Here is a 14,734-nt window from a genome sequence, read left to right as displayed (position 1 = left end):
AGAGCTGTAATTAAAATAATAACAAGACACTTACCTCTACAGATGAGTACAATGGAACGACTCCATGATCTTGAGCAAAAACCGTCAGCCAATAGTGACTCTTCGTTTCAATGTCCAAAATGGCAGTGGTTCTTATTATTCCTGTAACAAAAAAAATAAACTTTACAATAAGATAAATAAATAAATTCATTAAAAGAAAATTCATGTTCAGTTTATCATACAGTACATTAACTAAGGCACAATGATTTAAAAAGAATAAAAATTCGGAAGAAAAAATTATATAGACTACAAATCAAGGCATAAATTCTCCTGCCTGGCGATGTTTTGATTTTTTTCGCGACAAGAAAAAATAATTTCCTCCTCGCGTAGCAGAATTCAATTTATCCAAGCGTAAATTGTGATTAATCGTTATTTTAATGTGCGCGAACCGTTTTTGATGCCTATATACCGGTAAAATTTTATTTATAATAATAAAGAGTGACAGTTTAAGGCAGGAGGGAATACAATATAACCATAGATAAAAGAAAATAATCTATTAAGAAATATAACCATAGATAAAAGAAAATAATCTATTAAGAAATATAACAATGAGGTATCAAAATCACTGCTGTATGTTCCCCAATCGATTTGATCAGGAGTAGATAGTTATGTGACTGAAATAATAAATTTGGTAAATTTTTATTTTTATTTTAATTATTCATAAATTTTTCTGCGAAAAAATGATGACAAAACAGTTTATGTTGAACTTTTGACACAGCATTTCAAATTTATTATTTCTGTCTAATAAATATTTAGTCAAAATATTGTTTAATTTATGTCAATGATGACAGGTATTGATAATTTCGATTCCAAATATCTCGAGAACCATTACTCGTAGCGATTTTTACCAAGATACCTTTTTTACGTAAAAAACCTCGTAAATGAATATTTTCTTACTCAATCTTTTTATACAGGTACGGACGAAAAGTTATTACTCTTCAAACCAGTTAAAATATATATAGGTGGCGCCCTCTACAAGTAGGAGTCATATTGACATCAAAATCAAATTTCTCATGTCAAAAAACATCCAGACACCAATTTTCATCCAAATATTCACGTTACTTCAGAAATTATTTGGAAAAAATCGAAATAAAAAAATGAAACTTCTACACCCTGTATCTTCGAAACTAAGCATTTTAGGACATACATTTACAGGAACTTTTTTACTTATTTTTATCTGCAGAAAATGCTGCCGAAGTTTCCGGAATACAGTTCGTACCACCCTGTATTTAAGGATTAAACTAATTACCTTAATTTGTCGATTACATTTCGGACCCACCCTGTATATCCTACAATTATTTCATAATAAAGTTTGAAAAGAAAACAATAAACAATAACAAAAGATCTAAAAATAAAATAACTTAACTTTTACGAAACTTTCTGACAAATTCGAAGAAGAAACATGACACAAATTTACTTTGGAAAAGTCTTTGGAAAGTTTGGCAAAAAACCTCGAACGCCCTCTTCAATTTTCAATAAAAACTAAATGGAGTAAACTAAGCAAGTCCGAGACCGAAAAAAATGAGAGAAAAGGAAAAACCAGAAGAAAATGGGGAAAAAAGTCTTTTCCCGTTTTTTTTTCTCTCAATTTTTCCATCGTCAAAATAAACACTTTTCTACGGTAACAGAAATAATTTCGAAACAAGAATGGCACGGGGAGCTTTTTAATAAGAATTTTCGTCTTGGGGGAAACGTAATTGAAGTTAGACAGCACCGGGGAGGATTTTTTTTTATATATTTTTATTAAAAGAAGGAAAGATAATTTCTGTTCTTTAGACCATTTAATTTATTATTATATGTTGGTCCTTCTAGTATTTTTTTACTACGATTTTTTGGTAGTAAATGCAGAAAAAATGTAGCAATATAATTTAATAATCATATACAGGGTGGTCCGAACTGTAAAATAAGTAAAAACGTTCGTATAAATGTATGTCCTAAAATGCCCAGTTCCGGAGATACAGGGTGTAGAATTTTCATTTTTATTTCGATTTTTTCCGAATAATTTATGAAATAACGTCAATATTTAGATGAAAATTGGTGTCTGGAAGTTTTTTGACTATATATATATTTACTATATATTTATATTTTCTATAACACAAATATTGTTTCTTTATCATTTTTTTACCTCCGAAGCAAGTTTAAGACTTGCTGGAAATTCTTAGAGCTAAAACTGACCGGTACTAAATCAAATTTAGACAAGCGTACAGGCCGGAGCTTGCAAATTTTCATCTACGAAGCGAAATTTATCGATAAAAGACTCGAATTTTCCCGCTTTTCCGATTCGACACTTGCTGAATCGTCGGAAAACTCGTCCGTCGCGTCGGCTGGAAAGTGAAGCGATAAATCCGATGGAAACACTGTGAGAAAATGTTCTAGAACGGTTTTCCAGAAGGATAAGGATCGTTGCATGTAAGAATTCTTGTTTATTCTCGTCATTAGTTCTCCAACTAAACGATATCGATGTAGTTTAGAGGAAAATATATGGACTTGATGGAAAAAGAACTCTATTTTCGAAAGCAGATCTTTGGGATTCATCTGTAGCAGATGTCTCAGTATTCTAATTCGTTATGTATAAAGCAAGGATATTAATTTTCAGTACACATGAAGACATACTATAGCTGGCTAGGTTACCAAAATATCTAGTAATTATAACTCATAGTTTATGAATTATCGTTGGTCAAATTTCTTTAATTTTGACGTTGACTCACTGACAGATCATCTAAGATCAAATTCTAAGATACTGCTAGATGTGTCACACACTTTAAATTTTGAATTGGATGGATAAAAATATACAAATAATAATTATACATAATCGAGGAATAGGGTGTAAGTAAAGAAAAAAAAATCAAAAAAACAACTCGTAAAAGGATGAAAATCAAAACAAATCGGCCCTAATCTCGAAGGAAGTGCAAACAAATTAACTAGAGCAAATATTTGAGCCCAGTCAGCAATTGGTCGGGGATAAAACGGCCATAAACACTTTTATATCAGCTTATACGTCAGTCTTTCTTTGATTGATTCGTCTGCCAGGGGAGAAGATTGCCCATTCCGAGAAAAAGAGGGTAAGAAACCCCTTGTTTAGGGTGAAAAGGAAGGTTACTTGTAGGTTTGAACAAATATTCTTTCTATAGAGCAAAGAGAAAAACAAACTACACACACCGGAAAAATCTACGGATATCATTTTATTAAAGTTAAAAATAAATGTTTTGAATAAACAACCACATATTTGTAGGCCGATTCTTTCTACTTCGATTGAAACGAAGTAGTCACACTAGTTATTTTTAAATTTGGGATATTTGCAGAAGTGTTTGTACATTTTTTGACAAACGTATAAAAAGCACCTAGCATCAATGTTTTTATGATAACTGGCCAGAATTCATTCAAATAACTCTGTTTAGTATTAAACGACATTATGGAGCGTAGACATCTTAACAGAGACGAAATGCTAAAGACCACGGGTATGCTTGAAGCTGGAATGCGCCAAATCGACGTAGCTAGAGCATTAAATGCAACGCAAAGTGTAATATCGCGATTAAGTGCACGCTACCGTGAAAGTGGTGATGTTGCTGAAAGGCACACAAGGCGACATCGCATTACTACCCCTCAGCAAGATCATTTTTTACAATTAAGTGCTCGACGCCGACCGACTCTTACAGCACCAGATCTTAGTTTAGTTCTCCAGGAAACACATAATGTAACCGTTAGTCCTGACACTGTTCGCAATAGATTAAGAGAGGTCAACTTAAGAAGCAGACGACCCTGGAGAGCTCAACCCTTAACGAGAGGAAATCGAGAGGTACGATATTTGTGGGCTCAAGATCATGTTCAGTGGTCGAATGGACAATGGGCCAATGTTCTCTTCACGGATGAGTCACGCTTTGGAATTCATCCGGATTCGAGAAGGTTTAGGGTAAGGAGAGAACTGGGAAATTTTATTCGGTTGGATCATGTTCAGGAAGTGCACCCTTATCAAGGTGGAACAGTTATGGTCTGGGGAGGAGTCCAGTTAGGCCGAAAAACCGATCTCGTTTTTCTTGAAAGGTTTCTAACAAGAACCAAATATCGTGATTTAATTCTTGAGCCTGTCGTGTTACCATATGCCAATGATTTTGGGAGAAACTTCATTCTCATACATGACAATGCACGGCCTCATACAGCCAGAGTGGTAAGTGAGTTTATCAATGCTCATCAATTAAACATCTTACCCTGGCCGGCACAATCTCCTGACCTCAACCCCATCGAGCACGTATGGGACGCGGTCCAAAGAAGGATTTTGAGAATGGGTATGCCTCGTGAAACTCGTAGGGATCTGGTTCGGGCCGTGAATGCAGCGTGGCAGGCTGTACCTCAAGAAGAGATCGACAACCTGATCAGGAGCATGGAGAGACGATGTAGGGTTGTAATGAACAGTAGAGGAGGCTATACTCTTTATTAAGTAAAAATGGTTTTATCTCTTTTTTTAATTTACAGTTTAGAATAAAAAAAAAATGTGTGTATTTTTTTGAGTTCAATAAAAATCAAGGTAAATTTGAAAAATTCGGTAAATTTCTCATTTTTATTTCCAATACGTCCTGTAAACTATTTGTTTATTTTAATTTTATTATATCAGAAATGCAAATAATAAAATTACTGACGATGGCTGGATAAAATTTTAATATCCCTAGATTTTTCCGGTGTGTGTATTTATTTTTTACAAAGGGATACAAGAGTACTAACTGTTTTTTTTTCTTAGATTTACATGTCACAAGTGGCAAAGTATAACACACGCGTGAGTTTTTGAAGTTATAACAAATTAGTGTGTTATAACTTCAATGCCACACCATTTTATAGAAATTATTAAGCTTTATTCATAAATTGCTAATTCAATTATTTATTTAAATTAACATTAACATTAAATAAAAATGTTTTTTTTGTAGATTCAGAAATTGGTAAAACCTTGTATGCCTCCAGAAGCTGTCCCTAAACTGCTTGAGATAGGTTCTGTCATTACATAACGGCTCGTTCTGGAACACTTCAGCACCTGGAATCTTTTTCGCAATCTCTATTTTATTGTTGATGGACTCTTCGATATATCCTTCTGCAACCGTTGCAGATCGCCATCCTCCGTGTCTTTTTAACGTTGTCATGTTCACTCCTGCATTTGCCAGTAATGTAGCGGATGATCTTCTCATACAATGGCCAGTGCATTGCTCAGGATGTTGTAGGCCTGTAGCGTACTTGCGGAAGATCTTCCTGAATCATTTTTCTTTAAAATCTGACTTGCTGGTTGATAATTCACTATTTTATCGTGAAAAAATCGCGATTTATCTAATTGACGCGACGTCTTAATATCAGTGCTGTTTATTATTTACAAAAAAAAACAAAACGCACATCTATATTAAAAAAAAACATTATTTTTACTTTCTATAGACCGAAAAAAATACTATATTTTTGTTGAGTAGATTCAAGAGTGTGCAGACATTCTTAGTGAACAAAAAGAAACTACGGGTAAATGATGTATCTGTATTTGGATACCTGGATAAGCAATGGCAAACATATTTTCCAAGAGGGATTTAAAAAAAGGGAAGACTCATTACAACATTATTTCCACTGTGTAGCCTCTTTTTTATGTTTTGTCTCTTAAATCTGTTTCAGTTCTGTTAAAATTACTTTTTTTTATACTAAAAGTCCTTTTTTTACCTTGTTCGGTATTAGAGAAAATAACTTTGAAGCATTTCTTTTTATCGGTTTGGTCTTTCGTTGTTTTTTCTAAGCTGATAAATAGAAAAACTAAAAAAAAAACATTTTTATAACCTAGATATTTTTACCAAAGTAAATTCTTAGTTCTTTCTTGCATTCATGTAAATATAAATAAAAAAACCTGACTGGGAATTCGTGTACTCAGCTAATGCCCTGAAGACGAGAGCCAACAGGTATACAGAAACACCTGTGAAGGCTATTCCGGCATTTTTATGTTTTATTGCCACAGATGCAGGATGAAACCAGTGTTTTCGGTTGCTGGAGGTTTAAAAAGAATAATAAAACATTCGTTTTGAAGAAACAGAGATAAGGATATAACTGTAAATCCAGTAATCTCAGTAGATTCTTGTGTGGCCAAAGGAAATATATTATATTATATTTCAGAAATCTGCCTAAAGCTTAGCCCGATCCTGTCGTGTTAAGCCACAGCCAAAATTCCAAACACACTTGCTTTGATTAAGGCTTTGATTAAGGTTTGCAAAGCTTCAGCATTTGCCATAAAATAGCGAGCAATTTGTTAGAAATAGAAAAAAAATTATATATCGCTGTAATCACAAAACTTCAATCTATTTCCGTATTGTAACGGAATTTTAAATTATGTCTTTATTTTCGAGAAAATTTAGTCCAAACATAAGGAATATTTTGTTGAAGTTTGACCATCAAAATCTTAAAAATAAAGAAATTGTCTAAAAATGTGCTACAATACGGATATAGTATAATCCTTTATCTTTAATTTCCTTCTTCATTTCTGTAAAAATACGTAGCCAGTTTTACATAAAACGTTAAATGCCGAACGCTTATTTTGATATTTTTTTGGAGTACTGAAATGGATCAATTTCTGACTAAGACAAAATAATATTACCGTCAGGTCGAATCAAGGGGAAAGTCAAATAACTGAAGACTTACCAAATAAACATTAGTATTTCACTCGTTGAAGAGACTAACTTCTGTCTGACGCCCACATCGTTTGTTACTTTGTTAAAACTCTCTCAACTTCTCGATTAACAAATTGAGCGGAGTTTTCTCGATAATCTCTGGAAGAGTTTCCCACAAGGAACTGTCACTTTTCAACGGAAAACTCGAACTAACTTTGCCATCTTAATAATTACTTTTGTTGCTTAAATGTAAAACAGGCGAAATAAAGACAATAAAGGTATCTTTTACCCTTATTTTAAGGCTGTATCAATTTGATTTGAATTTGATATAAAAAGTTACAACAGTAAAAGCAGTATTGGGTAGAATTTGTAACAGAAACCTGAATCCAAAACATTTTTCAATACTTTGACGAAAATAATCTGCCAAAGCTCCATTTTTATAGGTTAATTCCGATTTCAGTCACCCATTTCCGGTCTATGTCCGAATTTCATCGATCTTTTATTACTTAGAACCGTCGAACAATGGAAATGGAAGGCACAAAAGGTCTGGGCAGACCCTGGAACAAGAATAAATAGTCTCTTCGATTGGCTGAAAAGGCCTTCGTGATTTTCGAACGCAATCGTTCGAAAAATCTACCGTATTGTTCTAAAAACAGCAGAAAAAAAGGTATTTTTTATTTTTCCTTTTTATTGATGTCAGTCAATCTCAATATAAAAGGTGACAAAATAAAACTCATTATACAGAGTGTTAAAAAATAGTGTACCAATCAATAGTCCAGAAGAATAAAAGGTACAAATTGTACTGGCCAAAATTTTTTTTTTCAAGCGGTCAACTCAAATTAAAAATAAAAACCATAAAACAAATTTAAAGGGCGTAAATGTTGTATAATAAAATACAACTAATAATATAAAATAAAAATAATACTAATAGATGGTACGTTACTAATGGCAATAGCCAACTTTGATCTGGGCGCTGCAAATGGACAAATGTTGTATAGCAACAAAAGTCTTGTATGGCTACCGAGATGACCTACCTGCAATTAAAGAAAAAAACATGGTGTGAGCAACAATGTTACCAGTTATTATTAAAATCAAGTGAATTTAAAATTAAACAGGTACTTGAATGATTTATCAATAGTCCAACTTAAAAATACAAGTTCAAATAAAATAATAAAATGCCACACAGGCTAGGCACACAGACTATTAAAAAAACATGCCACACAGGCTATCAAAATGCCACAAAGGCTAAAAAAATGCCACACAGGCTATCAAAGTGCCACACAGGCAAAAAAACGCCACACAGACTATCAAAGTGCCACACAGGTTAAAAAAATGCCACACAGGCTATCAAAGTGCTACACAGGCTAAAAAAAGGCCACACAGGCTATCAAAGTGCCACACAGGCTAAAAAAATGCCACACAGGCTATTAAAGTTCCACACAGGCTATCAAGGCGACAAAAAGTAAACACGTTTTTGAGACAAAAACAAGAGAAACTTGCGACAAAAATGGGGTATTCTAACAAGACAAACTTGAGACAAATTGTCCACACCGCAAGTACAACAAAGTCAAAAGTTTAATTTTTGCGAATGAGTTTTATCCTTATACAAGGGTTTTATTATCCATGTGTGATTTTACTGGTTTCCCACTGGTGGCAGCACACGCCATCCGCACTGCGCCGACAACTTGTCGCAAAATATACGAACAAAACATAGACACTTTGATCTTTACCGATTCGAGACGGGACATTGAAAAGTCTCCGAATTTTAAAACAAAACAAAAATGAGACAAAAATGTCGCAGAAAAGGTATTGTCGCAATTTTGTCGTAAAACATGAATGTTTCTGTCTTGTCGTTGTGCTGTCTGCTTGGTCTGGACAACAATAGTTAATAATGGACCAGTTACAATGAGATTATCTAAATATCGAAAATCTCTATAAAATGAAGTATCTCCAGCCCTCCAACTGATGTATACGCGTAATTTTCTATTCAACGATGCTCGTATACGTCACTAATAACCCTCATCGTTCGAAATGGAACTAAATCCGACGCAGCAGCGAAAAAAAAGGCGGAAATAACCAACTTAAAACTCGCAGAGTAGGTATTTGCTAAAATTTGTCCGATATGCTACAATTAAAAAAAACTGGCGCTGCTTGAAAAACAGCATCCCGCTCGAAATCGAGGGGATAAACATATTTTCCCTCGATTATTAGTTGAAAGCTTTCCATCTGTGAGGGAAAACACGAAAAAACGAAAGAAATGACATACATTTGGGTAGGGATGTGCCATGGTTCAAATAATATCGATAGAAAAAGTCGATATCTTTGATACAGACATAAAAAATCTTAATCGTTTATTTAGAATGCATAAACATGTAAATATCAAAAAGGTTAAATTAAATGTTCGAATTAAAGAAAATGACTATTTAAGAAATGGAGATTTTCACAAATCTAAGATTTGTCAGCATTTATGGGACACAAAAGGCACTGAATAGATTTTAACAACGCCAAAATTATAATGAAAGAAGCGATAGTCTCTAAAAGAAAAATAAAAGAGGCCTTTTTTAATACAATCTAATAAAAATAAATGCATTGCCCACGCATCTGTAGATGTTAGTAATGTATGGCAATCGCTTCTTTGATTTTAATGAACATAACATAAATAAACATAACATACGTAAAAATTAAAAACAAATTAAAAATAATCATACAGAAAGTTTGAAGCTTTTTGGTTTTACCTTATTAAGCAATTGTTATCAAGTAGTAATTTTTAATTTTTAAGCAGTGTTTACAAAAAATAACTGTTTTATTTTGTAGATTTTCTTGCAGCGGCTAAATACCCACATAGGAAGGATTTTTTTGAAGAAATAAAAAAGTTTAATTGACTCTGTTGACTGGCCGCGTTCCATATTCCCCAAAACAAGCCAAGTTCGGTTTTTCCCAAGCCGAAAAAATTGAGTCTTCTGTGCTCTTCAATTCCCGAATACAGATGGATATTTTCTGAGAAAACAAGACCGCAGGCTTTGTTTACATTTCTCGACAGAATTAAGGGTATGTTTGTCCTCATTACGCGGGCACGTCAACATTTACTTTGGACTTGTGCAAACATATTATACCTTATGTAGCTCAATAATATACAGCGAGTTCGAAATCTTCGGCCTAGTAAATTTTCGGAAGATTTTGTTTAGGTAGAATTAATAACAAATATTTTTTTGTGTTCTTACAAAATTTGTATTAGAGAATAAAAAGTTAAAAAATGCCAGAAAAATTACTCTATTCTTGAGGCTTGATTAAGGTTTGCAGAGTTTCAGCATTTGCCATAAAACAGCGAGCAATTTGTTACAAAACCATATGAATTATATATCACTGTAATTACAAAACTTCAATCTATTCCCTTATTGTAACGGAATTTTAAATTGTCTTTATTTTCGAGAAAATTTAGTCCAAACATAAGGAATATTTTGTCGATGTTTGATCATCAAAATCTTAAAAACAAAGAAGTTGTCTAAAAATGTGCTACAATACGGATATAGTATAATCCTTTATCTTTAATTTCCTTCTTGATTTTTGTAAAAATACCAAGCCAGTTTTACATAAAACGTTAAATGCCGAATCTTCTTAGGAGATGCAAGACCTTCTTAGGAGATGCAAGACCTTGTCGTTGGTGGGGAAGCTCCTTGTCAGGTGCTGGGGGGAATCCCCCCTAGCACTTGGCTTGGTCTAAGAAGCATCTCACTCATCGTCTTGTCCCTGACTGTAGTGTCGTGGCCAGGGAATTGCACCAAGACATATAACGATACCGGGCGGACAGCCTCAACCTTGGGGCATCGGGGGGCACCCCATTGTATTTTACCCCTTACTTCTACATGCGGGGCTCTGTAGAAGTGGACCGACTGTCCCTAGCGACTCATGGGAACACTATGAGATCTGGTAATAATAGTAATAAAAACATCACCGGTGAAGCTGTGGGGAAACCCCCTAGCAACACCGGGAACAGTAACAATGAAAGTTCCAAGTGGCCAAACCCAAAGAGAACTACAGGAGAGGTGGCTGACACTTGCGTGAGACCATCCTCCGCAAGTGGCATACAAGTTACCACCTCCTCCAAGGGTCGGGAGCCTACCTCCTACCCCTAAACCCAACAGGCGACACAAGCTACCGTTTCGTCTACCCGGCCTGGGCCGTAGCTCCTCGACTGTGAGGGACACGGGTCTCTGTAGGAAGTCCTGGGACTGTATGATGAGTTAACTCAAGAAAGGGGGACACAATAGATCTCTAAGGTCGCAGAGATTAACCCCCCTCCCAATTATTCTAAATGCCGAATGCTTATTTTGCTAATTTTTCGGAGTAGTGAAATGGACTCTTAAGGGTCTGTTCTGTCTTTTTTTTTCCATTTGACTATACTTACAAAACGATTTAGTCGACATTTTACTTGAGTTAGTGCCCGTATTTTGGTACTTTAATGCATTCCTCTCCCGATCAATCGATAACTCTCTATTTGAAGCGAAGAGGAACGATGTAACTGACCAGTAAAAAGTCAGCTTTTTCCGGCCGGGAGATAGGAACGTCCGAAGAGCGGATCCCGAGCCGCAGATCGGTGATCTATCGCGCCATCTATCAAAGTCGACCCGCTTTTAAATAAGCGTATATTAAAAAGAGAATTTCGAATCCTTTCTAAATGGTGGCTTCGGTGGTAGAAAATCCCCCTGCACGCTACCATTAGTCTTTTAACTGTGTTTTTTATTTTATTATTTCAGTTTTTTATTTTATGCTAAAGATGCTACTGTTTCTCCATACCATGAATCCAGCAGGTCCAAGGAAATTATTATCCAAAATATGTAGGTTCTAGAATACTATAGCATTATTGTTGATATAGTTTAGCATTAATGTTCATAATTCATGTTTTTTTTATATAAATAAATCCCATGTAAATTTTAATGGGGTCAATTGTTGGCTTCCCTAATTATTTTAGAGAATAATTCTATTTAGGTTTATTGAAGAGCACTAAAACCCACATTCAAAAGAATAACTTTAGATATTTTTGATTAGCTCGTTTACGAGTTATTGCCGATTTCTTTTTAAATTTTTCTCCTTTCTGATGGCCCTGTATTTACTTATGAGCACCAGTCAAGGTAAAAGATAACTGTCAAATGAAGTTGTCATTTCAGAAATTTACCTATTTAGTGCTTTATTATTATTGAAAACTCATTCCTACATCGGAAATCTTAAAGATATATTTATAAATACAATTTAATATGAATTAAAGTAAAATAAAGTAATCAATTACAAGGTTAATTATAGTATTATTACAATATTCAATAACTTATTAATTTAGGTACTATTAAATTGAATTTATTTATTTCTGAAACGACAACTTCATTTGACAGTTATCTTTTACCTTGACTGGTGCTCATAAGTAAATACAGGGCCATAAGAAAGGAGAAATATTTAAAAAGAAATCGGCGATAACTCGTAAACGAGCTAATCAAAAATATCTAAAGTTATTCTTTTGAATGTGGGTTTTAGTGCTCTTCAATAAACCTGAATAGAATTATTCTCTAATATAATTAGGGAAGTCAATAATTGACCCCTTTAAAATTTACATGGGATTTCCTATGTCCCGCTCGACGATGCAACACCCTGTATACACACTAAAGCACAGCAAATATGCCAAAAATCTAGCACTGGAGAATAATTTTTTTGAAAAAGGTTCAATTAAGACGATTTTTAGTGGCGCCATATTGTCTTTATATCGAACATTATGATCGACAATTGTGGGTCACCGATGGCACTAACCTCTCCGAGACTGGCGAATTACGAATTTATAAGCCACGGCAAACGATCCCCGATGTCAAACTATAGCTCTCTCGTTCATGAGCGGAGTAAGCACAGTTCCGTGGTCTTTTATTTTCCCGTTTATAATTCATATAGTCCAGGCGGAAAATTATTTCCAGGTTTTCTTCCGTAAACAACTTGTTATGTTTACTTCCTTATAATTTTAGCTTTGGTTTACGTTTAAAGAATATTGCATAAACACCACCTGCTTTACAATTTTTGTTGCCAGTGGCTGTTTGTTTCAGAGAAGCAGAAGAGCTTCATTCAGAACCTGGAAGTTTGTGGAATACATTAGTGGTTTCAATTAGCGTTGAAGTTTGTTCCTCTAATTTCAATCTAAGCTTTCTGAACGTCAAAATTAGTGGTGGTAATTTTCAATTAGTGGAAAAAGTTTACAAATTTTTAACTTTTTCCAGTAATTGTGGCCTGTGATTATCCTCCGTCAAGAAAAGTTGTGGTTAAAAATTAAAAAGTTTATTGTTTTATAAGCAATAGCTTATAAAACCTAATAAATATATTAGGCATTAATGCCGGGTCCAGACCAAGGCGACAACACTTAAACACGATTTTGAGACAAAAACAAGACAAACTTGCGACAAAAAATGGGGAATTCTGACAAGACAAACTTGAAACAAATTGTCCACACTGGCAAGAACAAAAGTACAACAAGGTCAAAAGTTTAATTGTTGTGAATGAGTTTTATTAACCATGTGTGATTTTACTGATCTCCTACTGTTGGCAGCACACGCCATCCACACTGCGCCGACAACTTGTCGTAAAATACAGGGTGTCATTGAAATGGTGTAAAAAAAGGGGTGATAGTACTCCTAAAAATAGTAAAAAAGGTTCCTATAAGTATAGGGCGGAAAATGCATATTAAGGGAGTTAGGGGTACTGAAAAGGTGAATTTAAAAAACGGTTGTTTTGAAATTGTAGGCTTACAAAACGAGATAAAATTTCAAAAAAAAATCATCTGCCATAAATTTTGACTCTAAATCAAATGGTGATACTGAAAAATTATTTGGAAAAGCGGAAAGGGTAGTTTTTGCAAGGGTGGGGGGTTATTTTGTGAATAACTTTTTTGAGGTTATTTTTTCTGCAACGTGGGTTCCTTTTTTGAAAACTACATACTTTTTCTTAAAAAAAAGGTACTCTTATTGCACATCGCCCAGAGCGATGGTTTTCGAGAAAATTGAAGGCAAAGAGCTTGCTCTGATGGGTTACCCTTTCAGCTTTTTCAAACAATTTTTCAGTATCACCATTTGATTTACGGCCAAAATTATGGCAGATGATTTTTTTTCGAAATTTTATCTCGTTTTTTAAGCCTGCAATTTCAAAACAACCGTTTTTTAAATTCACCCTTTCAGTGCCCCTAACTCCCTTAATATGCATTTTCCGCCCTATACTTATAGGAACTTTTTTTACTATTTTTAGGAGCACTATCACCCCCCGATTTTTTTTACACCATTTCAATGACACCCTGTATACAAACAGAACATAGACACTTTGATCTTTACCGACTCGAGACGGGACATTGAAAAGTCTCCGAATTTTGAAACAAATAAAAATTGAGACAAAAATGTCGCAGAAATGTACTGGTTTTGTTGCAATTTTGTCGTAAAACAAGAATGTTTCTGTCTTGTCATTGTTTTGTCTGCTTGATCTGGACCCGGCATATGACTACAAGGTTTTAATTTTTTAAATATGTTTATTTAGGTACTTTTTTAACATATAACGATAATATGCCTGTTATAACTAATAAATTATAAAATTATACTGGTCTAAAGTTCTAGGAAACTCTACTATAGTTTTTTTCTTTGCTCTCTACTAGATTGCATGTTTAGTATACAAACTTTGTACTACGAACATGCAAACTTTAATAATAAGAAGAGTACTTTTCATCGAAACGGAAATAAAATAACAAGAAAATTAGGTGAACATAATAATTTATTTTCAATTTGAGTTTCGAAGCGCTCTGTAATATTTACAATGATTTATACGTTTTATAAAGTTCAATATTATTTAATGTTACCAAAAACATTCTCTGTTTCACGGAATTTCATGCCATAAATTTCCAGCGATCACTTTTGACAGATGTTGATTAGGACGCGAAAAAATGACGCTTGTAAAACGCACTGTCGAAAAAAAGGGCTCAAAACCTCCCTAACCCGCTGTCATTTATCATTTTATTAATCTCACTCGAAAGGTGGCTCTGAAAAAGACGAAAAAAAGAGAGTAATAATAATAAT

At 34.1% G+C, this 14,734-nt stretch overlaps 1 protein-coding gene across 8 annotated transcripts in view; it reads right to left on the bottom strand.

Annotated features, from left to right (window-relative positions):
- Nucleotides 1-14,734, bottom strand: part of LOC115891127 (fat-like cadherin-related tumor suppressor homolog) — a 224,690-nt gene that overhangs the window by 103,276 nt on the left and 106,680 nt on the right. For all 8 annotated transcript variants that reach the window (XM_030911517.1, XM_030911518.1, XM_030911519.1 and 5 more), the window contains exon 14: nt 35-141. In XM_030911517.1, coding sequence (XP_030767377.1) covers nt 35-141 — 107 coding nt within the window. The remainder of the gene's footprint in view (nt 1-34; nt 142-14,734) is intronic.

Source organism: Sitophilus oryzae, unplaced genomic scaffold, assembly GCF_002938485.1.
Source record: "Sitophilus oryzae breed Bouriz unplaced genomic scaffold, Soryzae_2.0 scaffold_966_pilon_pilon, whole genome shotgun sequence".
Taxonomy (NCBI): domain Eukaryota; kingdom Metazoa; phylum Arthropoda; class Insecta; order Coleoptera; family Curculionidae; genus Sitophilus; species Sitophilus oryzae.
The sequence above is the reverse complement of the archived record's forward strand: the minus strand, read 5'-3'. Positions and strand labels throughout refer to the sequence as shown.